General features: G+C 42.0%; 5 protein-coding genes across 5 annotated transcripts; 3 read left to right on the top strand and 2 right to left on the bottom strand.

Moving 5' to 3' along the window:
* Positions 1-1,926: 1,926 nt before the first annotated feature.
* Positions 1,927-3,088, bottom strand: Aspvir_002905 (fumarylacetoacetate hydrolase family protein; the record flags this gene model as incomplete). The annotated part of the gene is made up of 6 exons (XM_043274498.1): positions 1,927-2,102; positions 2,187-2,428; positions 2,490-2,589; positions 2,644-2,731; positions 2,784-2,864; positions 2,924-3,088. 6 exons carry the CDS (start codon positions 3,086-3,088, stop codon positions 1,927-1,929), a joined length of 852 nt encoding a protein of 283 aa, XP_043130433.1.
* Positions 3,089-4,339: 1,251 nt separating this feature from the next.
* On the top strand, positions 4,340-5,719 carry Aspvir_002904 (FluC/FEX family fluoride channel; the record flags this gene model as incomplete). Its single annotated transcript, XM_043274497.1, has 1 exon — positions 4,340-5,719. The coding sequence occupies one exon, from the start codon at positions 4,340-4,342 to the stop codon at positions 5,717-5,719; it is 1,380 nt and encodes a 459-aa protein (XP_043130432.1).
* A 1,667-nt stretch (positions 5,720-7,386) lies between these two features.
* On the bottom strand, positions 7,387-8,874 carry Aspvir_002903 (enolase; the record flags this gene model as incomplete). The annotated part of the gene is made up of 4 exons (XM_043274496.1): positions 7,387-7,633; positions 7,702-8,152; positions 8,205-8,707; positions 8,792-8,874. The coding sequence occupies 4 exons, from the start codon at positions 8,872-8,874 to the stop codon at positions 7,387-7,389; spliced, it is 1,284 nt and encodes a 427-aa protein (XP_043130431.1).
* An 844-nt stretch (positions 8,875-9,718) lies between these two features.
* Aspvir_002902 (uncharacterized protein) lies at positions 9,719-10,495 on the top strand (the record flags this gene model as incomplete). The annotated part of the gene is made up of 1 exon (XM_043274495.1): positions 9,719-10,495. One exon carries the CDS (start codon positions 9,719-9,721, stop codon positions 10,493-10,495), a length of 777 nt encoding a protein of 258 aa, XP_043130430.1.
* A 15,145-nt stretch (positions 10,496-25,640) lies between these two features.
* Aspvir_002901 (uncharacterized protein) lies at positions 25,641-27,447 on the top strand (the record flags this gene model as incomplete). Its single annotated transcript, XM_043274494.1, has 2 exons — positions 25,641-26,958; positions 27,038-27,447. The coding sequence occupies 2 exons, from the start codon at positions 25,641-25,643 to the stop codon at positions 27,445-27,447; spliced, it is 1,728 nt and encodes a 575-aa protein (XP_043130429.1).
* Positions 27,448-27,716: the final 269 nt, after the last annotated feature.

The following is a 27,716-nucleotide window of genomic DNA, read 5'->3' as shown; positions in this document are numbered from 1 at the left end:
ATAGGAAAAGAGGCATTATCCATAAATATTTCCTCGAGCCATCCGCGGGTGTCCATCAGGAAGCCAGTATCTTTGAGTATGAAGGCACTTGGATAGCCACTAATCTCAAAAGCACCCTCCCATGCTATAAAGCCATCCAGAGCTTGCTCTCTGGGCAGCTGGATATAATCCAGAGTCAGTATACAACCTCTTCTGGCTAGCAAACTAGCACTTCTGCCATCCCCCAGGGAAGCCTATGGCCTGTGGTTGATTTGGTCCGCATTCAGCTCAACTATAGCATCATGAATTTGCGGTCCTAGAGTGGAATAACTCCATAGATGTAACTACCATCTTCTAGGAGAATTTGACCCCACTTATCACCCAGAAGATCCAGCTGCTTCCCGGTAGCCGCCCCGCAGAGGTAACTTTTCCTCAAAATTATATTAAGGTACTTTACTGTTACCCATTTCGCTTCAGTCACCGCGTGGTTAATAAATGGTTTGCTGAATGAACCATTCTAATTAGGGACGCGGCGCACGTCTTCCCACCATTTAGTGGGCAAGGAGTAGCATATGATGTTCAGGATGTGGTTAGGCTAGCCTGGTGATTAGTAATTCTCACCAAGGTTAGTTTACTTGCGCACTCACAGGCTTGATAATAAAGTCTTCTCCAGTCCTGGGCGGATGAATGTTGATTAGGCACTGACAATTCAACCTAACTAACTTAGCAGAACAGTGAGTTGTGCAATAAAGAAGGCTCATAGTTATTATTAGTGTAGCTTGCCTGTCTGAACATTGTCCAAGGTTTCCTTGGGGCACTGGGTATGTCATTCAGGCCATTTGGGGCAGACAGCTAAGGGTACTATGGTTGTGTTAGGGGTGGCTTCACTACAGAGCACAGCAGAGGGATCAAGCTGAGCCAGGTCTATGTTCAAACATGTCTTCCTAATAGTCCTATCCTGAAGGTTGAGCTGTCTAACCACACACTACAGCGCATTCCTACTATTTTAACTCTTCTTATTATCACAACTCCCCAGTTATCTGAAACAGAGCAGGAAGTGTTCACTCTACTTTAGGTGCTTTGGCAGTCTGGAATGGACCCTGCTATTTTATTAGAGAGATCAATTATGCAGTTCAATCCTTCTGAATTGTTGGACCACCTTTCTGGTATAAGTCAGTGGCCTGTTTGTCATATTGCCCCTGCGGACCTTCTTATTAGGTACCCCGTCCGGCCAGGTTATAGCTCCAGCCAATTCATGCGTCGCCTTGGTGACTCTCACACTTGATATGTCATTGTCAGGCCGGATAACATTGTTATTGCCATGAGCAGAGACCTAGGTGACCTGAAGAGTAGCTTGGACGCGCTGGAAAGGAGTCTTTCTTAAGAACTGATTGATTTTTTCTTCAAATTTTGCTGCTACTGCCACTGCTTGCTCTTTTATCTGACCTTATCCTGCTGTATATTATCTGCAAAGACTAATATTACAAGAAGCACTTCTCCATATTGAAATGTACTTTTCCCTAACCTGCCACAGGAACTTGAACATTATGCCACGGTTCATCTACTCTCTGACGTACACAGGGCACCTTGCGAGACACTACCCAAGACCTACAGACTGGCAGACACTACGTCTCACTTTAATCCTTACTTTGTACCATAACGAGCTGTTACAGCATCAGTCTTCTAGCAAATAGGGATACTCTTTATTACACGGATAAAAAAAATATACAGAGTTCGGAACGGAGAAGATACAAAAACCGATGACTCCCAGTAGCTCAACACTTATACCAGCCACAGACTGAACCTATACCACAATTTGGACTTGATTAATTTCCACATAAGGGCCCTGGTCATCTCATAAAAGGAAACATATTAGTACAAGCATCCACCATTCGGAGCAAACAGACCAGGTGAAGTTAACAGTCTTCAACAAGGCCAAAGGTCATCTCACAGCATATTATCCTGGCCCTCCTCAAACAGAATCCGGTTTTTCAGCACTCCAAGACCAGTAATCTCAATCTCAACCAAGTCCTTATCCTTGAGAAATTGTCGCGGGGACTGGAATGCGCTGACCCCTGCTGGAGTACCCGTCATAACAATTGTATACGCGGGAATTGTGGTGCCTAAACAAAAGAACAGAAACAACGATTATTAGGCCTTTTTCTCGTAGTCTTATTCCAAGGGTCGTTCATGCAAGGGGCCCTTACCCTGTGACATCCAACTGAGAATCCTCGCCGGCTCGTAGATCATATCCGTGGCGAGGTGAGAGTCCTGCTTGACTTGTCTATTGACACGCGTCATCAACCGTGCCGTCTTCTCAGCCTTATGCCAAAGCGACAGATGAACCAGCACCAGGCCAACCGGCGCAAATCTATCAAAGGCCTTGGCGTAGAAGAATTGCCCGCCAGACTGCTCAGGGAGTTGGAAGAAGTGGCAGGATAGGTCATTCCTAATGGTATAGCCCAGAATACATGATGATGCCTCTTCAACGGTGAGGTCGCGACACTCACACAAGGTCACGAAGCACAGCTCGCCCTGTATCTGCAATGTGGGCGTCATCAGACTTATGTCCAGCAGGCGTACCATATGTACCTCCAACAAGGCAGGGGGCTTCATAGCAAAACAGGACAGCACTCACCTCTCAGTATGGTAAGTGGGACGCACAGAAGCAGTTCATGGCGATTATCTCATCAGGACTGGCCAGAGCAGCAGCGGGCTTTGTCCACACTGGTGGATTTGCAAGGACATTTAGCTAATTTCCCCATCAGCCTCTGTTTAGGGACCCTGTATAGTAACAAACTTACACTTGCTTCTTTTGCATAGCTCTTGTAATTAAGCCCGACGCAATAGATCGGCAGATCGTGTGCAGGGACAGGAGGCAGGAGCTGTTCTGATGTGAGACTTGTATTCAGAGGTAATTATTATTCTTACAGGCTCGTAATACCTTAGCAATGGCCATAGTTGCACCGTTTCTCTTCTCCTTCAGGTCTTTGAACAAACGATATGCATTAATTTGAGCCCCAATGACAGGCTCCGTAGAGTCAATATCCGCAAAGAACCTGTCTCCCTTCTCATCTGCAAAGTATACCAAATATTTGAACTCGGCCATTTTCAGTGGTCCTTCATTTCTTCGCTCATTTTTTTTGTTGAGACTGGATATCTCTGGAGGTATTTTGGGGCAAGGTTAGAGTGAGCAGGGAATGTAGGAGATCTATGGAAGGAAACAAGGTCTTGTGCAAGTGTAAAAACATGAGATGGTAAAGCTTCAGACGAATTTCTAGGTCTACTAATGCTGATGGGAACTATGTTTTCCTCGGCTCCTGATGATGATGGTCCGTAGACCAGTGGATAAGGTTGAGGTTCTCCCGCGGAGGATCTTTGGCGGAGAGTTCAAACCCTCGATTTCTCAGTACTCGGACCAAACGAAATAATGCACATAGAAAATAGTGACCAGTAACCCGGGTGTCTGGCTTTTAGTTTTCTCATTGGGTATAATCAAAAGAGGAGGTCTCGCCTGATCAATCCACAGCCCTGCCATCGTCAGCCAGTATAACCTGGTTTAAAGAACCACACCTTTCTCATTGGTCCTGAGAATGAAAGCACTGACAATTGCTTGCGTCGCGTTTGGAATAACTAGAACAGCACGTACAAACCAACTAAAATGACTTTTCACCAGTATTACCTCCCACAAGGCCCCATGCTAGAGCAGCCACACTTACCGGCCAAACCATCTCGCGAGTTGATATGCCTTGGGCATATCTGGCATGCTTCTAGGAGGTTAATATTTTCGTATATAATATACGGTAATTAATATCACTCTAATGTACAACTGAAAATATTAATACGATATCGCGGGGTTTAGATAATAAGTGGTGGTTGATAATCATAACAGAATTATAGCAGTTGACTGGTTGTTAAACGTTTATAGATATCTAAAGAGTTAGTATCCAATATCCCTACTCCCTACCATACTTGCATACCAGGAAATCAAGGTCTCATATCATTTTAAACATGTAGTACCTATGCAGGCCTTCACCTATTTCTTTTCTACGCATAAATGAATATATAAATCCCAATCATAGTACTATAGAGTGGCAATATACTAATATTTGAGATCCTCGTATTTGAGTTTTTCATATCCTTATTCCGTAGCCTATGCAGTCGGGGTAATTTGCACAAATATAATACATCTCCACGGACGGTTCCGCGGATCTGACGAATTTTCCAGGGCTCAAATTCATTCTTTTAAGTTTACGTGACGCTGACCTCACGTTTTTGCTGCTGTTTCTCTTCGCACTTGCAGAACTGAGGATGCGAGCAGTCTGTTCACAACACGACGGTCGTCCCCGCGGACATCAAAATGGATTCGGATATACGAGTGGAGAGCCATTCACCCGTAGAGTCCACGGCCAACCTCAACGAAGTGGCCGCTCCTCCTCGGGTTTACGATCCGTCGGAGAAGTCCGTACGGCAGGACGGTTACTTGGAAAACCAACTGCCTGAACGTGGAGACGAGTCCCATCCAAGTCCTCGAGAGACCAGAAATGAATTTGACCATGTGCAAAGCCCGGCTGTTGACCCAGAAGAGAAACGTCTGAAGCACAAATACATCTTGAAGTTTCTCCGGGTTATGTACGTTGTGTCCTATCTCATTCTATTTTCCATCATCGGTACACTACTCCGGTTGGTTATCGAATCCCTTGCTTTTTATCCTGGGACCCCGGTCAATACGAGTGTTCTATGGGCGAACGTCGGGGGCAGTATGGTCATGGGTTTTCTGAGCGAGGATCAAGAGCTGTTTCGTTTTGAGAGTGTCGAATCTAGCATCCCTGAACCAGCGAGAAATAACCCGTCAGAGCGAGCCGCGCATCTAAAGGCTCACAAGAAGACTGTACCCTTGTACATCGGTCTGACCACTGGCTTCTGTGGAAGTCTCACTTCATTCTCAGCCTTTATCCGCGACGTCTTTCTGGCGCTCTCCAATAATATAGCGGTGCCAAACGGCTCCTACCCCGAAGTTTCTATATTAGTGTCTAGTTCTGTGGGGTTGAGAGCTCACAACGGCGGGTTTAGCTTCATGGCTCTTATCGCAGTTCTCTTCACGGAGATCGGCCTCTCTTTGGCAGGTCTTTTTCTCGGAGCCCATATTGCGATTGCCCTATCCCGATGGACGCCTAGTCTGTCCCAATCATGGCTGCGGAAATACTTGGATCCCCTCTCAGTCATTCTGGCTTGCCTATCCTGGGCCGTGGTCATCTGTCTCGTAATATTGTTGCCACAACATCACGGAATGCCCACGATATGGAGCCCAGATATATGGCGAGGACCGTTTCTCTTCTCCCTAGTCTTTGCACCTGTTGGCTGCATAGCGCGGTTCTTTATCTCCCTCAAGTTCAACAGCCGGATAGTTTCTTTTCCTCTAGGAACATTTGGGGTTAATGTAGGAGGCACAATGGTGCTCGGAATGGCATTCTCCCTGCAGCAAGCTCCTGTCAATTCTCTACGGCTGGCTATGGGAGGCGTTACTGGTTGCCAGGTCTTGCAAGGGATTGTGGACGGATTTTGCGGGAGTCTGACGACTGTGAGCACCTGGGTTCTGGAACTGTCCGATTTGCGGCGACGGCATGCCTATGTTTACGGTGGTGTGAGTGTGGCAGTCGCCCTATGTTTCCTGGTGGTGGAAATCGGAAGCTTGCAGTGGACTCGAGGTCTGGCGACGCCTGCTTGTTTTCCACAGTGATAATCGTCTTTCAGAAAGGCGAATGACCTGGGCGTATGAAAAGGCTACTTGACTGCGCTCCAAGGTCGATTCAGGATCCATTGTGAGGAACATGTCGCCTGTTCAGTACTTTCTTGAACTTCCGTCATACTATCAACGAGCCAGCCGCACTACCTGTACATAGAACGTGAAAGTGCAGACATCAGAAAGGCACAGACAAACTACTCCATTGTGCATATATCTTCCCGGATAACTGAGCTTTTACCAATAGTGGTAAGTATGATTGACAGAATGACTGTGACATAACGACGGGCCTTAATCCCGGTTGAACGTCTGGAAAGTGACACAGCTCAGCGTGTGTCGGAAAAACGTCGCCATGGTTCTGGCCAAACCTGGCTCAACTCGACTCCCGTTCAACCTCAATGGACATTGGTCGTGTTCTGATATAGATTACCGTAGTCCACCCTCTCTGATCGCAAAAGCCCTTTAAATAGCATCAAATTTGAATGGCATATATATATATATATACCCTACTACCCGTTAGCATCTATAGATTTATGGTTATTATATATGTAGTATAGTATATTCTAAGTTATTTATTATTTTTTATTTTAGTATATGTATATATATATATACATAGTATACTAACTAAGCTTACCACCTAATTTCTTTTCTGTTTATTTATACTTGCATATACATAATATCAATATTAAAATAATCTAGAATCTACTATATTACACATATAATAAGCATAAATCTATAGATGAATATGTAAATTGAAATTAAATTTAATGCTATTCAAAGGCTTTCGTCGGCAGAGGGCGGAAAATTAGAGTTGGTGGTAATAATACTGCTAAACAGGTGTTGTACACCTTGAAATTAATTTATGGACACCTGCTGACCTTTTTTCTGCCAGACCATGCCGACCTCTTTTCCAACACTCGCGCTGCGAGCCCCGTATCGAAAGACATTCAGATGAACCTCTTAAAAAGAGAACAAACCCCTTCACATTGAGTTGGGAAAACGATGACAATGTTGGATAAAATCAAGTCCCTCTTTCATATCTCTAACCGATCCAAGAACGCCGAGTCTCGACAGCCGGCCGACAGAGGAAACCGCGGGGATAAATCAGAGGGTGACGATGATGATTGGGACCCGTACAATGCCCTTAGCGAAGTGTCGGCTCCGGAACCGGTCCAGAGGCGCACGCCAGAAGAATTGGCACGCCGTCCTTCTCTGGAACAAGGGCTTTCGCATACCTCGCATACCTCGCATACCTCGCGCTCGGGTTCATAACAGCGTGGAAGGTATTTATGGGACCTTGAGAAGGCTTGCAGCACCAGGGCCCATCGAGAGGGTGTCCGCAAGCGCCATCATCCGGCACCTTGACGTGACCGAAGTGTTGGGATACCACAGTGTTTCTGGGAACAAATTGCAGTGCTGAACTGGGCAATGAGCGACTATCTGTTATGATGGCGTTCCCGTTGGACACGTAGTACTGGTTGGCTAGATTTAGCTAAAGTGAAGGCAAACAGGTTACTGCTACTTCAAGTGTGTCTTGAGAAAGACTTCTAGAGATGGGGTGGGAACCCATGACTGAGGGCCAAAACGCGATACCATTGCCAATATAAAATATTCAGGCACTCTACCGTCGCTTTCAAATACTCTATACCGGACTCCCCGATGTCTCAATCCATTCCCCGCCAGCCCATCGACTTCCCTGCATATCCTTGCGGCAAACCAGAAACATTCAGCTGGTCCTCAATATCCATGAGACGATTAAATTTAGCAACCCGCTCTCCTCGACAAGGGCTACCCGATTTCAAATGTCCCGTAGATAACGCGACAGACAAATCAGCAATGAAGTCGTCTGTGGTCTCACCCGAGCGATGAGAGACAAAAACCCGCCAACCGTAGTTGAAAGCTGTCCGGGCCCTATATTGCAGTTAATATGGATAATACCCCGTGACGATTGGAGGAAGTGGAGGCTGAGAAGGGCGTACGCTTCCAGCGACTCTGTTATGGTGCCAATCTGGTTTATCTTGAGAAGTAGTGAATTGCATGCGTTGTTTTCTTTGGCAATCTCCATTCGCTCAAGATTTGTCGCCAACAGGTCATCTCCAACCAATTCAATAGGACAATCCTGGTTGAATTTTCTCCAGGCTGCCCAGTCGTCTTCCGCGAATGGGTCTTCCAGAAGGATGATTGGATACTTATCCAGCAACGACCGATATAAATCGCTGAGGTTTGCCGCAGACAACTGGCACTGCTTCTGACTCTTAAAGCCCAAGTCGTAAGCCCCTTGGATATAAAATCCAGAAGCAGCGGGATCGATTCCGATTTTGACCTTTCCCTCATGGCCTGCTCTCTTCACTGCACTCATCAGAAGGTCCAGAGCCTCGGTGGGTTCAGTAATCGGTGGCGCAAACCCGCCCTCGTCCCCGACACCAATAGCTAAAGCAATTTATTAGTAGCCCTCTACTCAATATGTGAATGGTAACCCTACCAGACGCGCCATACTTCTGCATGATCACAGATTTTAAAGTTTGGTAAACTTCGCTCCCGAGCCGAACTGCATGAGTTAATGATACGGCCCCGACTGGGGCAACCATAAATTCTTGAAAGGCCATGGAATTTCCAGAATGTTTGCCGCCATTGAGCACATTCAAGAATGGGACAGGAAGTACATATGGCCCTGTCATTCCCGCCTGTGCCCTCAGAAACTCATACAGTGGAATTCCCTGCCACACAAATGAGACTCGTCCCGGTCTGGGCAAGATGAATTCTACCAACCTTTGCTTACTCCCGTCCAGCTGGATCATAAAGCGATCGATCTTTTCCAGATCATCTCCGACGCCAAATTGCTGCTTGATCAATGCCGGGCCGATGACCTTCTCCACGTTCGTGACAGCCTGGTGGACGCTGTTGCCGCCGTAATCATCTGCGTTACCATCACGTAGCTCATGGGCTTCGTAGTCGCCGACAGATGCACCCGATGGAACTATCGCGCTGAAGGTTCCTAGTTTTGACGTTATTAATCCATACAGCAACAAGGCCAATTAGTGAATATTGCCAGCTCCCGTCGTCACAGACACCTTTACGGTTGGCTTTCCTCTCGAATCAAGCCTCTGGGATGCAGTGACTGTTGAGATATGCGCGCTGTGATGGTCAGCCATTTTCGCCAAGTTGTAGGCTGTGGCTTTGTACGTCTCCGATGTCAGTGTCGGTATTCAAGGATAAGTCCAACAAAAAGAAGATAAAGTAGAGTGTATAATGATCATGACCTGGCGGCCTCGTGATATTCGGCCGATATGCTACGTCATTATGAAGGGTTTCCACAGACATGGCATGGCAATGTGAACACATATTATGATGGATAAGATGGTATAAGCCTCATATAATCTCCTAGGGCTTAAGTTCCGATTATAAAGTAGGAATTTCCTTAGGGGTTAAGGTCCCTAGTTCACACGCAAAGTAGGCTCTATTAAGTAGAGGTTTGGAAATAATAATGTTCCTAGTATATTACCAGTACCACATGAGATCACAAAATAACATTATGTCAAAGAGAGACCTTATGTATAGGCCTATGAGCATATGTTAAGAATATCTCTCATACATGAAAGTAAAATGTACTTGCATGCTAAGACCACGCTTTAAGCCATATTAATGACTATTTGTCCTAATAGGTGTCTCCACACTACCTTATTTCTTTTCCCTTACTTTATTCGCCTTCAGTAGCTTAATCTGTACATATGTTCGGGACTGGTTATCAGATAATCCAATCTTAGTTTCCCATGATGAAATCATGAAATCATTGATCAGTCCACTCATGAAGTGGCTTCTGTGGCGTCATAGTCTCCTAGCTGTAATGCAAGCAAATTCGACCAACAAAACTGCAGAGTGGGAAATGACCGGCCACTATTAAAAGGCTTGAAGGATTATGGGCCGAATAAATCTATATTTAATAGTACAAATTTTGTATTATTGCTATATTAGCATGTCTCTCATTCCTCGTGAAAAATGGCAAACACATGGTCTGTGTTCCCTTACTTCGATAAGGTCGTCAATGTCCTAGGTTCAATGCAGGCAATCAATCAAGGCGTTGATCCTTCTCATACCGTCGCAATTCAATGTCTTGTTGGACGCACTTTCGGGAAATTTTTTGTTCTGAATGGCCCAGCCAGTGTTGATGATTGTTATTCTGGCATGAAGTTGGCATTTGGGGCACCTCGAGAGCTGTTTGCTCCAACTCGCATTGGAGGACATATGTCTATCCCTCCACTTGTACAGGCAAATTTTGATGAGTTGGTTAATGCCGCTGCACGGAAGAATGCAGACCACCTTCGGGGAAGTAATCCAAACCACTTGTTGTATGTCAAGCGGCAGTTTCCTCTATGGCGCTGGGCTTGGCATAAATACGACTTCTACGGTATTCCGACGTTCCTCTTCGGGATCTTAGGGCTGGGTTTATTGCCTATTGTTGCCATCGCCAAGTGGAAATATACCAGACAGCCTCCAATTGAGCTGTTCGTATTTGCCGCTGTGTTTACATTCACCGAAGGCTGCCTGAGCATTCTGTTGGATATTAGTAAAAGAGAGGTCTGTTACATCAGAGTGACAGATAAGGATGTGAGTCCGAAGGGAGAAAACATGTGGGAAGCTCTTTTTGAAAGGGCACGCTGGAACATTGGGCCGCCTCCAGATGCTGATGACGGCACTGGAAGAGTTAAAAAATGGAACGGTGAGACGAGTGGCAGTTCTATCGAGACATATTGCGGTACCAGTTATTGCGGTTAAACCTCTGATTGAATATGAAGTTGCCAGCTTTCTCTTTATTTTTCAATTTGCACGGTATTTCCTGCTAGCAATCCCTAGCTTTTGCACCGAAATTCCACATGCGTTTGTGATTGCCTATGCATGTGTGGCAGTTATTCAAACATATTTGCAGAAGCTCTACGCGGCAAGATTCGTAAGGGATGCTCAGACAACTGATGTCTTTTGGTTTTGGCGGGTGCCAAATCCACCTGGGAGTGCTTATGCAGAAGAACTTGTTCACTTCCGCAAGGCCTTATAGGGCCTTATATCTTGATACCTCTTCAGATACAAATGCTAATAAGCTGCTTGCAAGTTGAAAAAGTCAAATTCCTCAACTTCCCTTTATTTTTCTAAAGCACAAGGCATAATGCCAAACTAACAATGACCGGTGTTGCAAGCGAATTTCACAATCATAAATCATAAAGCCTCTCTGTAATAATATAGCTGATAACCTGTTGCTCTCCCTGGACACTGCCGGCTTTCATCCTGTATTAATAACAAGATTCTTAGACGAGAGTTATCATTGCTATTTCTGCTTGCGGGAAGCCATGATCCATTAGAGTACACACTGGGAACAATGGATGTAACCTGTTATACTTTTCCTACAATCCCACTTTACGTTGACCATTCTGTGTCTCAGACTAGGATCTAGAAGAACAAGTCTGAATCATTACTTTAGCAAGCGAAACCAACCTGCTTTTGAGGGGAATGCCACTCACAACTCTACAATATATGATGACGCTCCTCTTCTGGAGACACTTAAACTGCTCACTCACTCATAAGTATCCAATGGGAATGTGATAACTGTCCGACAGGTGCCATAGGTCCAGGACGCATGGACCCTGTTTATCAATGTGGCAAGGGCAGGACGGTTGTGTGAGATGTGCATCAGTATTGCAACAGCGACTGCTCCTAAGGACACCACTTCAGCGGAACTTTATTACTGATTTAATTGAAACAAGTCCCCCTTGTACTATGATATTCTTTTCGTCTCGAAAAGAAAATTCAATCAAGTCCCATGAGACAAAGCAAATTACTGGGGCCTCTTCTGATGTCATGCGGCGCAAGTAAAGTCCATAAAATGAGTGCGACACCAATCTGAAGCAAGCAGTGCTATGTCTGCAAAGACTCAATTTTAAGAAGTCACTATTGTAAAAATCGTTGACGTTGACACTGGAAAGAGCAGTAGGTCATATGCGGCCCGCAGACCCCAGTCCCCACTACGGGTTTGGGCTATCTACCCGTTGCTCCGGGCTCGGACCGTCTAAATTTCGGGCTATCCGCGGGTAACCCCGCCCCACTCAGGCTACCTTAGTATGCAGGTGGCTTAGCCAGGGTAGTTGAGTCTCTCTTGTTGCTGTGAATAGCGTTGCGGATCAAACTTAAGTGTTTATGGCTTGGCTCACGGGGCTATTCTGAACTCGTCCTTTTAGGAATAGCCCCTGAAAAACGGGTCCCTGTGGGGTATTCGCTGTAAGCAGCCTCTTAGTTATGGGTTGTATGGGTTTAATCGATCAGCTTACCACCCCAGGCATTGTTCTCAAAACAACCAGCGAATTAATTTTCAGGTGCTCTGGCAACATTTCCTTCAAGTAGCATACATACCTAATATATATAAGAGCACTATAGTCCCCTTTCATACTCGTTCTTGCCTTCAAACCGCTCAGTCCACCAACCTCACAACCCTATAATATTATCGCTCCATACCCCAAATGTCTGTTTTTTTCCCGATACGATGTGACACTAGATACTGATGTTAATGACATATGTGTCGTTGGAAGCAGATCTCGTACATGGGAGGGAAGTGTAGAGGATGTCTTGGGCCTCTTGAGAAGGCGGGGCGCTGTACAGAAAACCACGGCAACTGCAACATTCATACGGAGAATCCCCGACAGATATTCGACCCCCCCGAACCCCAGCTCATTCCGTGCCCCGAGCATGCGTATATCTCGCCATCCAGCAGTGACAACTCGTTTCCAGGAGCGTAGCTACGTGCACTTCCTGTTGATTTGAGTAGGTGTATCGGTTTTTTCCTTGGACGGGGTCTGATTTCCATGCTAGGTCTTTGGCTTCTCAATGACTACGTGAAGAACGGTGGATACTGTTGGGTTGTCACAGCACGAGCTAGGGGGAATATTCGTGTCCACCAATGTAGCTGCTGGTTGAATCGGGTTTTGATTGTTTTCGCAAAATCCATACTTGATCCTCCATATATTGGTAGACTTGGAGCATATATTTTGATGGCAAGCAGCTGTGGCACTTATACTTGTTGTGAGCAGCCGCAGACAGCACTTGATCACCGGCTAACTGGTAAATCGATTATAGTACCACATACAATCCAATGATGGCGAGTCTCCGCGTCGGTAAAAACAATGTCATGAAATAAATGAAGTAGTCCGTCTCTAACATGGATTCCCTTCATGACAATAAAAGTACGGACCTTTTTTTTTTTCGAGATTTAACTGGACTGCAACGTTTTTTTGGTACAGAAGGTCCATGTAGCTGCCTCTTGTTTGCCTTTTTTTGGTTGTTGCCCCTCTACCTGATTTCGTAAAGTTGCTGTTTGAAGCAAGATACCCATTTTGGTTATTCGATGACCTGGTCCTTCCTGGCGAGGTCATGTTCTTAGGTGCTGCCCTTTTAGCTTTGTTTAGTGTAGTGTGTGCCTATTTTTAAGTCTTCAGCATGCCTACGCTTTCTGCTTAACGGTGCCTAGATTGCTGGGTCAGCAGCCGAGTGGTAGTTAGCTTAGGTTAACGTAAGTAGTCATCTATGCCACGTACGGGACTCCGTCCCCTACCCCTAATACCGGACTTGCTCTATGCCTCCTCGTGTCTTCACTACGAGTCATCACATGACGCCCCCTGCCTCTCAGTTCTGTCGTCCTGAAGTGAATGAGGTTCCGACTAGACTGGCTTACCCACCCCACAAATCCACACCCACCCCACCCAATCCACTGTTTGGGTGGATAAGGGCTGGCCCTAATCCAACCCATGTGGATATGGGTTAAACCTGCTATATCCACGTGGATATGGGTTAAACCATTGGGTACACATGATCTAGGGTCTCTTAAACTGATAAGCTTATCTAACTAGATCTAGGCCTAGATAGGGGAATATTTTTATATATATAGATAGAGAATAGTTATATCTATCTATATATAAAATAAATATTAGATCTACTAAGAAAGGCTAGAGTTATAGTAGTTTTTAGATTTTAGAGGATAGTATTAGGATAGTGAGGGTAAGATATATATATCTCCGCACTATCTTTCAACCTAAGCTTAGGGGGGACCCCTACTCCCCTATATAAGCCTATTTTAGCTTATATAATAGGTAATATATAATATTTATACTAATCTATTCTTATATTACTTATTAAATATATAGATATCCTAGTGGTGTGGCTAGAATACTAAAAAAGTAGGGGGTAATCTGAATACTAGAGGTCACCTAACTAGATAGTATGGATATCTATGGATATCCACCACCCAACCCACGTGGATATAAGGGTGGGTAAGATACCTGGTGGTTTACCCATAATCCACATGGGTTGGATCAGACATGCTGTGCATATCCACCCCACAGCCAGTCTAGTTCCGACTTACTAATCATCACCCACCACCACTTCTGTTGCTGCGGGGATGAACAATGGAGCCATACAAAGCTATCAATGACCCTATACAGACCGTAGTTAGGGGATCAACACCGTCACTTTATTGGCATGGTCGCATCGTTTGGTCACCGGACCAGGCTTCTGATTTGGTTCGTATCCTCCCAGTGCCCCTTGATGTCTTCAAGAACAGTCAGGCCTCACAGCGGCCGCGACCAATATCAATGGACTGACTCCGGTTTTTCTTCGTCCTAGCTCCTAGCAGTACCAGGGATTGTCAATGCACGATGCTGGAAGATGAGAAGAAAAGTTTGCGGGATTTTCTCCTAGACCAAATCCACAGTATATTGAAAAGTTTTCTTCAAGCGTCCCTGGAAGTTGATCACAACGCACCAATCCGAATCGTCGGCGATACGCCTACAGTGATCTTAGACTCTGAGGACTATCTGGCGTCAATTCAGCCGTTCGTCAGGAAGGTACAGGATTCCGTGAGTAGTTTTTGCCCAGGCGCAGAAACTTGTTTTCCGGCTGCAGAAATACACTCAAAGCATTCTTTTTTTGTGGTCGACATCAACAATCATAATTATGACTATGAAAACGCTCACCGAATCGCTACAGCAATTCCTGTCTACATTCTTCGACTATCTAAACGACCCACCATTTACAGAATGCCCCGTTGGGATAAATACCTGGCTCAGAGACTCGCCAACTTGCGTCGCGGACACAGCAACGAACCATTGCCTTTACTTGAGGACTTGACAAAGCATGCTGAACATTTTCCTGGCGGTTTTCAGTCCTAATTTCTGTGACGCGTTTTGCCTGTATTTATGGTTGCTTTAGCACAAGGATATGTTATAGTTTTGTTGGCCATATGGCGAGCTCCGGGCCATGTTCCCAACCGCCTACTGGTGGTTTTCACCTACGATGGAAGATGGGCCTCGATAGCACCATACTCGTGGAGGCTCGGAGATCGAACCACTTCATCCTGTTAATCCCTTGGCAGAAAGGATGATGACTAGCCGAGAAGCATGAGTAATTCTTACAGGCGAACACCTGGTTTGCCCGCCAGCTTTACTTACGCACTTGAGTCCTCGTCCAACTTGACGTGTCGCTGGGTTCCGGGCTGGATCAGCCGGACTCTAGGCAACTTGCAACTGGCCGAAAGGTACGGCCAATATCATTTCATTCAATTTAACGGAACATATGTCTCTTCCTCAATTGGTAAACCCAAGGCTCACTAATAAGTGGGTAGGAGATGGATGGAGACCTTATAGCCTTCATGACTTTCCTCGTCATGACGTGGTAGAATCAAGGTCCCTGTCCATCAAGCTGCCCGAGCATTCAACGCGAGGCTGACTTCTAGGGCAGGCGGTCCCCGAAGGCAGTATACTACGGCACGACAACACTGTCACGTGATTAGTACCCGAACGTGGCATCGATCATTATCCGAACCTTAACTCTTGCCCCTCTTGCCCCTCCTGTGAACGACACAAGCATGACTTCTGGTATTTACAGGCCTCATTCGACCCTTAAGACGGTTTGTTCTTATGGAGACAGTCCCTGTTCATTAATAATTGTTTTACAGTTAAACGAGTTCCTACGACGAATTTTGTCCACCGTCTAGTGTTTTGCGATGAGCCTTCCTCTAGGTGCCGAAGCCGAGAAACTTCGGAAAGAGATCAAGCAAATGATACCAGAAACAGCCACAGAAGGGAAAGCTTTGTCAGAGGATACAGATCGTCTGACTAGTGCGGACGGAAGAGTACTGTACTCAGGAACGGCCCTGCATAACAAGGTTGCTCAGTTGCGTAAGAAGTTGCGTAAGAAGTTGCGGATTAGCGATGTATGATTCTGTTGGAAATCGCGGAACCGTATAAGATTACTCAATCACTAGTAATTTGCCTACTAATGAGAAAGTTCGGAAGGTACAATTCTTTTTAATCTATTGTCTGACTAGCTAGATTTTATACCGCTGGATTCAGGGATCCAGATAGGGGTAAACGACCGATTTTCAGCCATTAAGGGAATATAATCTATCTAATCAAAATTAGGAAGGTCCATGCTATAGGCCTAATTAGGTAAGTGGTAATCTATATTAAAACACCCCCCCAGCTTATCAGATATAGTGAGCTGAATTAATTTAATTGCCTAATTAGGAAGGCAGGGTAATTATAGGCCATAAGTAAGGCTTAAGTAAGCTATTAGGATAAGATTAAGGTTAAGGCTCCTAGTTAATTAAAATATCTGATTAGTTAACTAGACTAACCATCTTGCAAAATTCTTAATGCTTATTACAGGGAAGCAGCTTAGTGAGGCTATTAGCAGGTATATAAGCTATTTTAATCTAATTAACTAATATCTAGCTGTTCTGGACCTCCTGATGAAGCTAGTATTAGTGTATATTAATATATTATAGCTTTATTTAGATAATAGGCTCTTAATTATAAAGAAGCCCTACTATTTACTTATTATTATATAAGATGGATATCTCATGCTTAGGGTTAAATCTAATATTAAGGAATAGTTATTTCTACTAGAATATATTCTTTATAGCCTTAGATATCATGAGTAATTTAGCTTTAGTAATAGATATAATAATAGTATATTACTTTCTAGCCTACTAATTAATTATAGTACTAAATAGCTTAATAAGATATCCCTTACTACTCTTTTAGTCTAAATAATTAGTAAATATAGTATTACTTATAATAAGAAAAAGGCTTACTATAAGGCTTCTGCTATATTCCAGAGTATAATTAGTAGTAGTAGTAAGATATAAAATTATCTAGTTAATAGTATTAAAGTGCTCTGGGCCTAGATTAATAAGATATCTTACTAATTTAGATACTATCTTTACTATATCTAATTATGTAATGACAGCTAGATAGATAGTAGATCTAACTTTAGACTAATAATAGTATATCTCTGCTGCAGAAGTAGTTCTATTATAGGGGTATAAGATCTTTCTATCTAATAGGGTTAATAGCTTTTATCTAGTTACTTCTAGATAATATCTAGTAATAATCTTATTAATATAAGCTTATTAGCTAAGCTAGAGCTTTTACTTAGATCTATTTTTTATAATCTTAATATTTAAAAAGATTCCTCCCTTACCTAAATTATAGAATTTATATTTAGCTTATATTTATTGGATTAAATCATTAGCATATTAATGATGTTCAGGCTAGTAGAGAATTAAGATATTATTAATAAATACTATAATTACTACCTTATTATTAGTATAGAGGCATGTGTTAGTATTAATTTATTTTAAACCTAATTTCTTAAGGGTTTATATTAATTCTTACTACTAAAGATGTAGTAATCTATATAGGCTATAAAGAGCTCTTTATAACTAGTAAATATAATTAGATTTAGAGAATCTATCTACTATCTAGATATATACTTCCTTATTAATCTTACTATTAATAAATACATTAAGGGCATTAATTTATCTAATATCTAGATTAAATACAGCAGCTATAGCTATTAAGGTATAGAATATTTATACTATAAGTATTATAGTAGCTATATCTTCCCTAGTTATCTACTATAAATTACCTTATATATAGATTTAGGCCTTTATTTTGATTAAATAGCCTTCTTAATTAAATTTATATATAAAAACCTATTTTAATAGAATAATCTACTTATCTATAGGCCTTTAAACCTTCTTAAAAGTCCCTTAGGCTACTAAAGTACTATATTCTAGCTCTATAGCTGCCTAGAAGAGTTCTTTAAGTAGATACTTTTATATTACCTTCTAGCTCTTAGGTAGAGGAGGTATTTTATTTTAATAAAGCTATTTTATTAGCTTATTTAATAGTAGAATAAGGCCTTATTCTATTCTAGTAGTAAATATACTAAATACTAAATAGTATCTTTATAATCTATCCACCTATTCTTTAGCTGTAAATCTAGTATATATATAGGGTTAATATATTTATTTTCCTTTAATAATATTCTCCTTAGAAAAATTAGTACTTATGCTATACTTTAGCTATCTAGGGATCTCCTTAATATTATTATTAGGGAAGTCTAGATTAATGCTTATTCTTTGCACCTCTTCTATAAGCTATCTTAATAGTAAATATATATTATCTTTACTGCTGTCTTAATCTAATTATAATAGTAATTCTAGTAGGGTGTCTGTGAGCTATATAGATATCTCTAGCTTAGGTAAATCTATAATTCTTATTAGGGATCTTAGGATCTACAGATCTAATTAAATTAATATAGTTTCTTACTATAGGCTATTAATCTAGCCTCTAGGGATTCTATATTAAGTGTTTACTTATGCTAGGCATGGTGTAGTATTAATATCTTACTTAATTAAATTAACTAGATAATTATTCTAGATAGGTGTAGCCTTAGGGGTTAGAAGTTAATATTCTAGAGTTTCTACTATAGCTTTACTACTTACCTCTTTAGACTTACTACTTTCTATATTTAGTATCTTACTTAATAATATCTTACTTAACTTACTTCTATCTTCCACCCCCTAAGCCTTAACTATCTTATTTAACTCCTTATCTTTACCCCCTACTAAGCTAGGTAAATTGTTAATATCTAGTAGCTTATTAATTTTAATAGGTAGTATTAGCAGATTAGATATATATATAGTAGCTATATAGAATAGCTAGTTAGGGTTAAATACTTTATCTTTATTAAATATAACATCTTATTCTTCTATAATTATGCCCCTTAATAGATTCCATATCTTCTATATATTAAAAGCTATATATCTAATAAGATAGCCTACCTAGGCTTATGGATCTAGCTTCTTTAATTTTAGAATCTTCTCTTTATAGAATGTTATGTAGGCCCTGCAGCTATATATATAGAGATTTACTACTAATAGCTTCTTGCTATAAAGCTTCTTATATAGTATTATCTATATCTAGAGTTGCATTTGGTGCGAGTTTGGGTGAGTTTAAAACCAGTTGGCACCAAACCACTGCAATTTCAAGTTCAAATTTTAGAACCCACAGCCAACCCGGATCCAATCTGGGTTGGTGGCAGTTTCACTGCAAAAACCCACCACTAGGCCTAGCTAGGCCTAGCTAGGCCCCTACTAACTAACCATGGTTAGATTTAGTTTAATTTTAAGTTAGTTAAACCGCTACCCCTTAGTGAATTTTAATAGTTTTTAAATTTTAATGCCTCATTGAATGCCATATTATCTATTATAATATTACTATGCTAATCAAAAATTATCATTTTTATATGAAATATATTATAATTATCATCATACTAATCTATATCTAAAATTTTAATTCAATATCTATAGGGCTGAATGGGGGGTGGTTAAAAATAATTATTTAACTATGGTGGTTATTAACTATTAGTTATATATATATATATATCTACACCACTTTCATACCACCCCATGACGAAAATGATTATTCCTCTATATCTCAGCAACCACTAGGTATTTTAAATTAATATTTATATCATTAGATAGCCTAGATCAGGGGCTATCTAATGATATTAAAAATATTAGAAGATCCCTAGAAATGACTGATATCTAGGTAAAATAGATTAGGCGGTTTCACCTAATCTATAAAAACTACAAAAACCATAACTGACAGTTTCCCCTAACAGATTTGATTTGGTGCCAAGAGAAATCAAAACTAGTGTGGTTCCCTAGGCTAGGCACTGAACCTAAACCACTCTAGGTTTAGTAAGGTTTGGGTTTGATTTTTGTGGTTTGGTTATGCAACTCTATCTATATCTATATCTTCTTCCCTTTATTATTCTTAATAAGCTCCTTGTGGGGCTATCTATTATAAAGATATACTGCTATTTAGAATAGCTATAGCTATAGCTTTTCTAGCATTCTAGTAGTAATTTGCATGCTATAGGCTATTTTAATAATTATTTATCTAGCCTATTTAATAAAGCCCTTTTATATATTAATATATAATACTAAGTATAATATTTCTATCCCTTTACTATCCATCTTATGGATATAGGTGTTTCTAAGTATTTATTTATTATTAGAGAATAGCTTTTATAGTTTAATGCTAAATTATATCTAGACCTAGATAATAAACTACTTAATTAGCTTATTTAATTACTTCTTATCTAGATACATATATAAGACATGATATCTAGTTACCTCATAGATAAAGTAAGTAATCTAATAATTACTATTATAGGCTAGTATTAGCCTAATTAGATTAAAATAGATAATTTAAAATAGTTTAGTAGCCTTCTCTCTAGATATATAAGATATCTTCTGGCCAGCCTTTACTAATCTATATATCTTATAGATTAATTATTAGTAGCTAGTTACCTTTACACTAATTACACTCTCTTCTAGGTATAAAATAGCCTTATCTCTAAGGTAGGTAAGCTATTAATACTATCTCTTACTTATTACTTCTAATTAGTATAGCCTGGCAGAGTATCTCTTTATTATAAAGATTATTATAGGTAGAATTAGATTATATTTAATAACTTCTAGATTAAATTTCTCTTCTATTTAGCAAATTAGCCTTCCTTCTTAATCTTTAATAATATTAGTTTATTAATTTATATAAAACCCTTTCTTCTTAATTTAAAATATTAAGAGTATACTTATATAGCATTCTAGTATATATACTACTCTATTTAGTTCTAGAATATGCATCTAACTATTTATTCTAGTTATGTATATATTAATTCTACTATATCTAAGGATCTATACTATAGTAGTACTAAAATAGGCCTAATAATTATCTGCTAGCTTATATAATAGAAATCTAGATTAATTATTATAGATATAGATATCTGCTCCTAAATTAATAATCTAACTATCTTATAGCTTATATAATTTATAGCCTATACTTATAAATACTTTTAATATACTCTGGAAGATACTTATAGCTATATATAGTAGTAGTAGCTTTATATCTTCCTATTAATTAGCTTACTTATTACCTCTCTTAATAGCTCTCTCTATCACTAGCTTTATCTTTTATAATATTTACAGATAATTAAAGGTAGCCTAGATATAGGTATCTAGCTTCTAATTACTAGGGTATAGTAATTTAACTAGATAAGGGCATTTATTAAAGAAGTATTTCTCTCTATAGGGATAGTTATCTTATACTTATTTAGAGTATTTATTCTAGCTATAATTCTATTAATTATTCTAGCTATTACTTCTGTAATTCTAATTAGTTAAATTAGAATTAATTCTATCTAAGGATTTACCTTTATAAATTATAAAGATACTTATTTATTCTTTCTTACTAAGGCCTTCCTAGTATTTTTAATAATAGAAGATCTTACTAAAGACTTCTAGCTTATCTTTCTCCTTATTTTATAGATAATCTAATTAAATAGTAGTATATTATAATTCTATCTTCTTTAATACTATAAGAAAGATCTTAGTAGCTAAATATCTAGTATATTATATTAGATTTAGCTCCCTATATATACTTAGCACCTTCTCCCACTTACTAAGCTAGCTTAATATACTATGATTAGCTGGTTTAGATAAGAGCTTTTAATATCTTTTATTAATCTAATTCTTCTATATTTAAATTAATAGTTTTAGATTAGTCTTAAGCTTCTGATATCTCTTAATCTTATTATCTAATTAGCTAGTAAGCTACTGGAGGTGCTCTTAGGCTACTATTTATTCTATAGTAGTCTAGATAATTATAAGGCCTTAATAATCTAGCTAATATTACTCCTTATCTTTCTTATAGATTACTAATTCTTTATTATAGATTACTATCTTAAGGTTAGTTATCTTAGCTAAAGCCTTTGGGGCAGCTGCTATAGCTAATAGGTTACTTAATTAATTTAATTTAGTTAATTAAGTATTTAAATTAGTTAATAGAGTACTTACTAGAGCTAATCTAGCTTACTATTTAGCTTGCTAATTAGCTAGAATTATTAGATTAACTAGCTAAATTAGTATAACTAGGTAAGGCCTCTCTCCCTAGAGTATATTAAGCACTCTATAGGTTTAAGCTAGGCTAATTATATATACATCCTATATCTACTAATTATTAGGCTGATTAAGTGTAATAGGAATCTTTATAGTGGCTTGGGATAATAGTTCTATATAATATTCTATATCTAGTAGGTAACAGGTTAGAGGTAATAATAGTGTTTAATATAGCTTCACCTCTTCTAAATTAGGTAGTTTAATCTTGAGATATCTCTCTAGTGTGAGATATAGCTCTTTTAAACAGGAACTACTGATTTTTAGGTGCTTAGAATGATTAAATCTATAGGTCTTAAAGGCAATCCAGGCTTATAACTATTAGAAATTATGGAACTATATAAGATTACTTAATCACTAGTAATTTGCCTACTAATGAGAAAGTTTGGAAGGTATAATTCTTTTTAATCTATCATCTAACTAGCTAGATTTTATACCGCCGGATTCAGGGATCCAGATAGGGGTAAACGACCGATTTTCGGCCATTAAGGGAACATAATCTATCTAATCGAAATCGGGAAGGTCCACGCTATAGGCCCAATTGGGCAAGCAGTAATCTATATCAAAAGATTCTCTCCCTCCATGACCTATATTACGTTACGCTGAGACTTGTTCATTTGTAGGATGTGGGATTTTCTGTCTGGCATTTTACAGTGGGGAGACCGATTGTTAACGGACCTTCTTCGATGTACATTGTCCCACTTTCCGACAAATGCAGAATAATTCCAGGCGATCCATTGACCGAGGGAACTTGTCTGCATATCACTAATGAACCTCTGCTATCTCCGGATTCAACATTTATTTTATTCATGAAATAGGGCAGCGGCAAACCACCCTTTATTCTCCAATACTGTCTGGATACAATACACTGGCTGGGGCAAAGTCTGGACAATGTTTGTATCATCATATTGATCCAGATAGCGCGGCGGTCTAATAACAGCTTCACCTGGTCTATGCCTCCATCATGACCAGCTGGTGGTGGGCAGCTGGATATGTTTCAAGCCGATGCGGATCGTTCGTTCCACTCTGTAGCGTTCTGTGATCCATTTGGTCCTGAGACTGGTTTACCCAAACTCGAATTTGATTTTGAGGGCGACGTTGGACCTCATTCTGGTATCCATTAGGCTCAGCCTGCCCATCGTGGAGATCCTCTAACTGCGGATGGAGTACCATGTACGCCCCGCTTCGGCCTGCAGGCTTTTGGTGACTGGATAATGCCGAAGGCTGAGCAGCTGGCATGTATGTGAGGTATGGCTGCGGGTTGAAACGATCAAATGTTATGTTCATCTGGTTCTGGTCGGAYTGGGTGTCTGAATGGGCTGATGTCATATGCAGCTGTTGGAAAGGTTGATTTCCTGTAATTCCAAACTGAGTGGAGTCAGACATTTCAGGAGGCCTGGGAGCTGGCATATATGTGAGGTATGGCTGCGGGTTGAAACGATCAAATGTTATGTTCATCTGGCTCTGGTCGGACTGGGTGTCTGAATGGGCTGATGCCATCTGAAGCTGTTGGAAAGGTAGATTCCCTGTAATTCCAAACTGAGTGGAGTCAGACATATCAGGAGGCCTCGGCGCTGGTGTGTATGTGAGGTATGGCTGCGGGTTGAAGTCACCAGATACAACACTTATAGATCAGGACATGCTTAATCCCATATTTGGGAAATAGCACTCTAATTGCAGGTTCCTTATTATATATGGTGTCCAGAGAATCTGGGGCAACATAGCCTAACAAAGGCCATAAGCATACGATCTGCAAACTGTTAGTCTTGGACTCACTGGTATCTGCGCTGTTTGTGTCTAGAGTGTCTATAAGGAATCATTTAACTAGGCATTGAAGACCATGCCTCTTACCTTGCAGGTTCCTGAGCGCGCCAACATGTTTAGAAGCATCCACCACAACTCTACGGGTGTCCTGCGCTATCAAGGTTGCCATGAGGGCCAACCAAATCAAGAGAGTCATATCTCATCCGTCTTCCCCAGAATCTCCGCATATCAGGCTGGGTAGTTCGCCTCCTCAGTGTTGCTCTGCACCGAAGAGTTTCCGCCAAATGGAAGTGAACTAATGCTACTATGGAGATAGGAACAGTACATACATGAGGCGCGGTGTAGGTCTATCATACAGATTTCCAGTGTAAAAATTGTGTATCACCACCAAATTTGCAAAACTCGTATACGCCTTGGCAGACTAGTAAATGTGTTGAACTTTCCCCGGAATCTTAGATTACCCCAACCAGATCAGATGATAAAGGATCCACTAAGAACTAGCTCCCCCATAGCCCTAGCCTCGATAGGCCGTCTATACGAATACAAGATTCCTATTTAGGTTAAAGTCAGACATAACCACATTAGGGCGGCGCTAGAGTCCTTCCAATGTCACCTTATCCATACCACAGAACACATGTTCCAGTCATCCTTACCACTGTCACCAGCGCATCTTTAGATTCAGGGCCTTTGGCCCTTAAGCTAAAGATGAGTTCCCAGTTGCAAGTGTTTAGGGCTTGTTGATTGTGCCTGAGCTCTATGGACACCCACTTTGGCAAATGCCGCCTACTGAATACTATACCAAAGCATAGTCATCTATCCCTTCAACTAAACTACATCTAAAATGAAGGTTAACTAGTAATTATATATGGCAAGATTAATAGTCAGGCCTAATAAGCCTCCTTAAGACTAAAATACGAGTCTAGACTGGGCTTTATGGCTATTTAGCATGGCTAGTTAGGCTTAAGTTATGGCTGGAGGCAGAGCAGGATTATCCTTTCCCTAAGGGGGCGCGTAGGCATGACTCGGCGGTTAACCTGTGTCTCCAGCAGACTTTCAGTTAGATCACTCCTAACCTTTCTCATTAGGAGCAGATAGGAAGGAGATGGTAGAAAGCTAGTAAGGAATAGGCTACCCAGGCAGAAGGTAGAACAGGAGGGCAAGAGAAAAGGAACCAAGGAGGCAAAGAAAGGGAGTGGCTAAAGCAGGAGGTTTAGGCTGCTTAATTTCTAGAGTAACACACCTAAAGATAAGAAGCCAAACTCTCTACCCTCAGCCTCTAGTATAATACCTTCCTGCTCTTTTAGTTTTCTTCCCCAGTACTGCAGCGTTTGCAAGCACATTTGCAGATGCTGTCACCATAAGTGCCGGATGATGCTCTACCGAGATGTATCTACCTGGCTAATTCTGGTCTGAGCCTCAGCAGTAGCACGAGGTCATCCGGACTGAGACAGATCCAATCCCATATTTTGGAACGCTTGCAGTTTGGTTGGCGATCACTAGTGACCCTTGTGAGATGCGGGGTATGGCATTATGAAATAATTTAAAGCTGCGTCTCTTACAGGTAAATTACACTAGTAGACACCTAGGTTCTCCCAGACTCTATCATTCCACCCCCCGCGTTGTCCCCCGCCATCATTCCAACGGATCTGGTCATGGATGCTTCTCGGAGAATAGTTGACCGAGGGCAAAATGTTAAGAGAAATGGCAGTGCAGCACTCTTTTTCCTTTCTTTGAGGAAGGTCGTTTACCCAGAACTCTATTAACAAAACCAATTAGAAATCAAACATCTACAAGGAAGAATTGGCCGAAATGCAGCCGCTGCTGACCGCACCATCGTTTGAGCAACACCCTACCGGTTTCGGTATCGGTACAGCTACTCCGCGCATTTCGTGGCGCTTTATCCCCTCTCCTTCCACTATCCAGGCGTGGGAACAGTGTGCTTACGATATCGAGATCGTCCACCTTCCCGGTGACCGCCAAGAATCGTACCATGTGGTCAGCACGGAATCAATGCTGGTCTCATGGCCTAGTAAGCCTCTGCAGGCCCGAGGACAGGCCCGTGTTAGGGTCAGAGCGCACGGGAGAGTCACAGATGGGGAGACAGAAAGGGTCCTTGGGCCAACTCCTTGGTCCCCATGGGCGGTTGTCGAATGTGCGTTGCTGAACGTCGCCGACTGGGTTGCCCGTCCGATTACCACGACCACTGCGCGAGAGCCGAATGGACCTCAGCGACCGCTGTACTTTCGCAAATGCTTCAAGGTCCCATTTGCGGGTAAAGTCTCCCAAGCAAGGCTGTATATTACCAGTTTGGGCAGTTACAGATCCTATATCAACGGGTGCAGAGTGGGGGATCACTGCCTGGCTCCTGGTTGGACGAGTTACAACAACCGTCTCAACTATCAGATCTTCGACGTTGCATCTCTTATCAATTGCCGACAGGAGAACGTTATTGCGGTTGAAGTTGGTGAAGGTTGGTATGCGACGCGTCTGGGTTTCTTCGGAGGAACCAGGTGCATATACGGCAACGACCTGGCCGTCCTCGCCCAGGTCGAGATTGTCACGGATCAGCAAGAGACATTTGCCCTCCATTCGGACAGTTCTTGGAAATGCGCTCCTAGTGCTATTATTCGCAGTGAGATCTACGATGGCGAGCTCTATGACGCGAGAGAAGAGCAGCAAGGTTGGAACATTCACGCCACTTTTGACGACCGCACCTGGCAGGCCACCAGGACACTTGATATGCCAGGGGGTAGACTCGTTATCCCGAGCTCGCCACCTGTTCGAGTGACGCAGGTCATTGCTCCTACGTCTATATTTTCCACAGAGTCGGCAAAGACGATCATTGACTTCGGCCAGAATCTGGTCGGAAAGCTACGCATCCGGTCACTAAACAAGCCAGCGGGTAGCCGAATCCGTTTCGCGCACGGCGAAGTCTTGGAAAATGTAGAGCTCTGCGTGAGACCACTCCGCGACGCCAAATGCACCGACGAAGTGATTACCTCGGGGCAGAAGCTGCGAGATTGGTCCCCGGGGTACACGTTCCGTGGATTTCGCTACGTACAAGTTGAAGGCTGGTCGGCCAGTGACGAATCAGAGCCCCTCTCAATGTCGAGTATTGAACGCCTTGGTTATGCACACTGACATGACTCGCACCGGGTGGTTCTCCTGCTCCAATCCGATGGTGAATAAGCTGCATGAAAACGCAGTGTGGAGCATGCGCGGCAACTTTCTATCCATCCCTACAGATTGCCCGCAAAGAGATGAACGATTAGGGTGGACCGGCGACATTCAAGTTTTCTGTCCCTCTGCCAGTTTCTTGTACAATACTGCTGGTATACTCGGCGACTGGCTCAAGGACCTTGCGTTGGAGCAATTTGAAGCAGACGGTGTCCCCCCATTCGTGGTCCCTAATGCACTGGGGGAAATGTGGGAAGGTATCCCGCAAGCTGTTTGGGACGATGTGACAGTGCTCACTCCGTGGGATCTATACCAATATTTTGGTGACCGGGAAATCCTTCGCTGTCAGTATCAGAGCATGCTTGCCTGGATTGATACAGGAATTCGTCGTGGGCCAGATGGCTTGTGGGATCCCGAGCTCTGGCAGCTTGGGGACTGACTGGACCCAACGGCGCCACCAGAGGATCCGGGTAATTCACGCACAAACGGAACTCTTGTTGCTGATGCCTACCTCGTCCATGTTACCCAGATTGTTGCGAAAATAAGTGCCATTCTGGGCGAACGGGCTAATGCTGCTCGACACTATGCAGATCACCGCAAGCTGAAGGCCAGGTTTCAACACAAATATATTGCGCCCTCTGGGTTAATCATAGGCGATTCTCAAACGGCATTGAGTCTTGCTCTTTTATTTTCTCTCCATGCTGCGAA

The sequence above is a fragment of the Aspergillus viridinutans genome, assembly GCF_018404265.1.
Source record: "Aspergillus viridinutans IFM 47045 DNA, scaffold_13, whole genome shotgun sequence".
Classification (NCBI taxonomy): domain Eukaryota; kingdom Fungi; phylum Ascomycota; class Eurotiomycetes; order Eurotiales; family Aspergillaceae; genus Aspergillus; species Aspergillus viridinutans.
The sequence above is the reverse complement of the archived record's forward strand: the minus strand, read 5'-3'. Positions and strand labels throughout refer to the sequence as shown.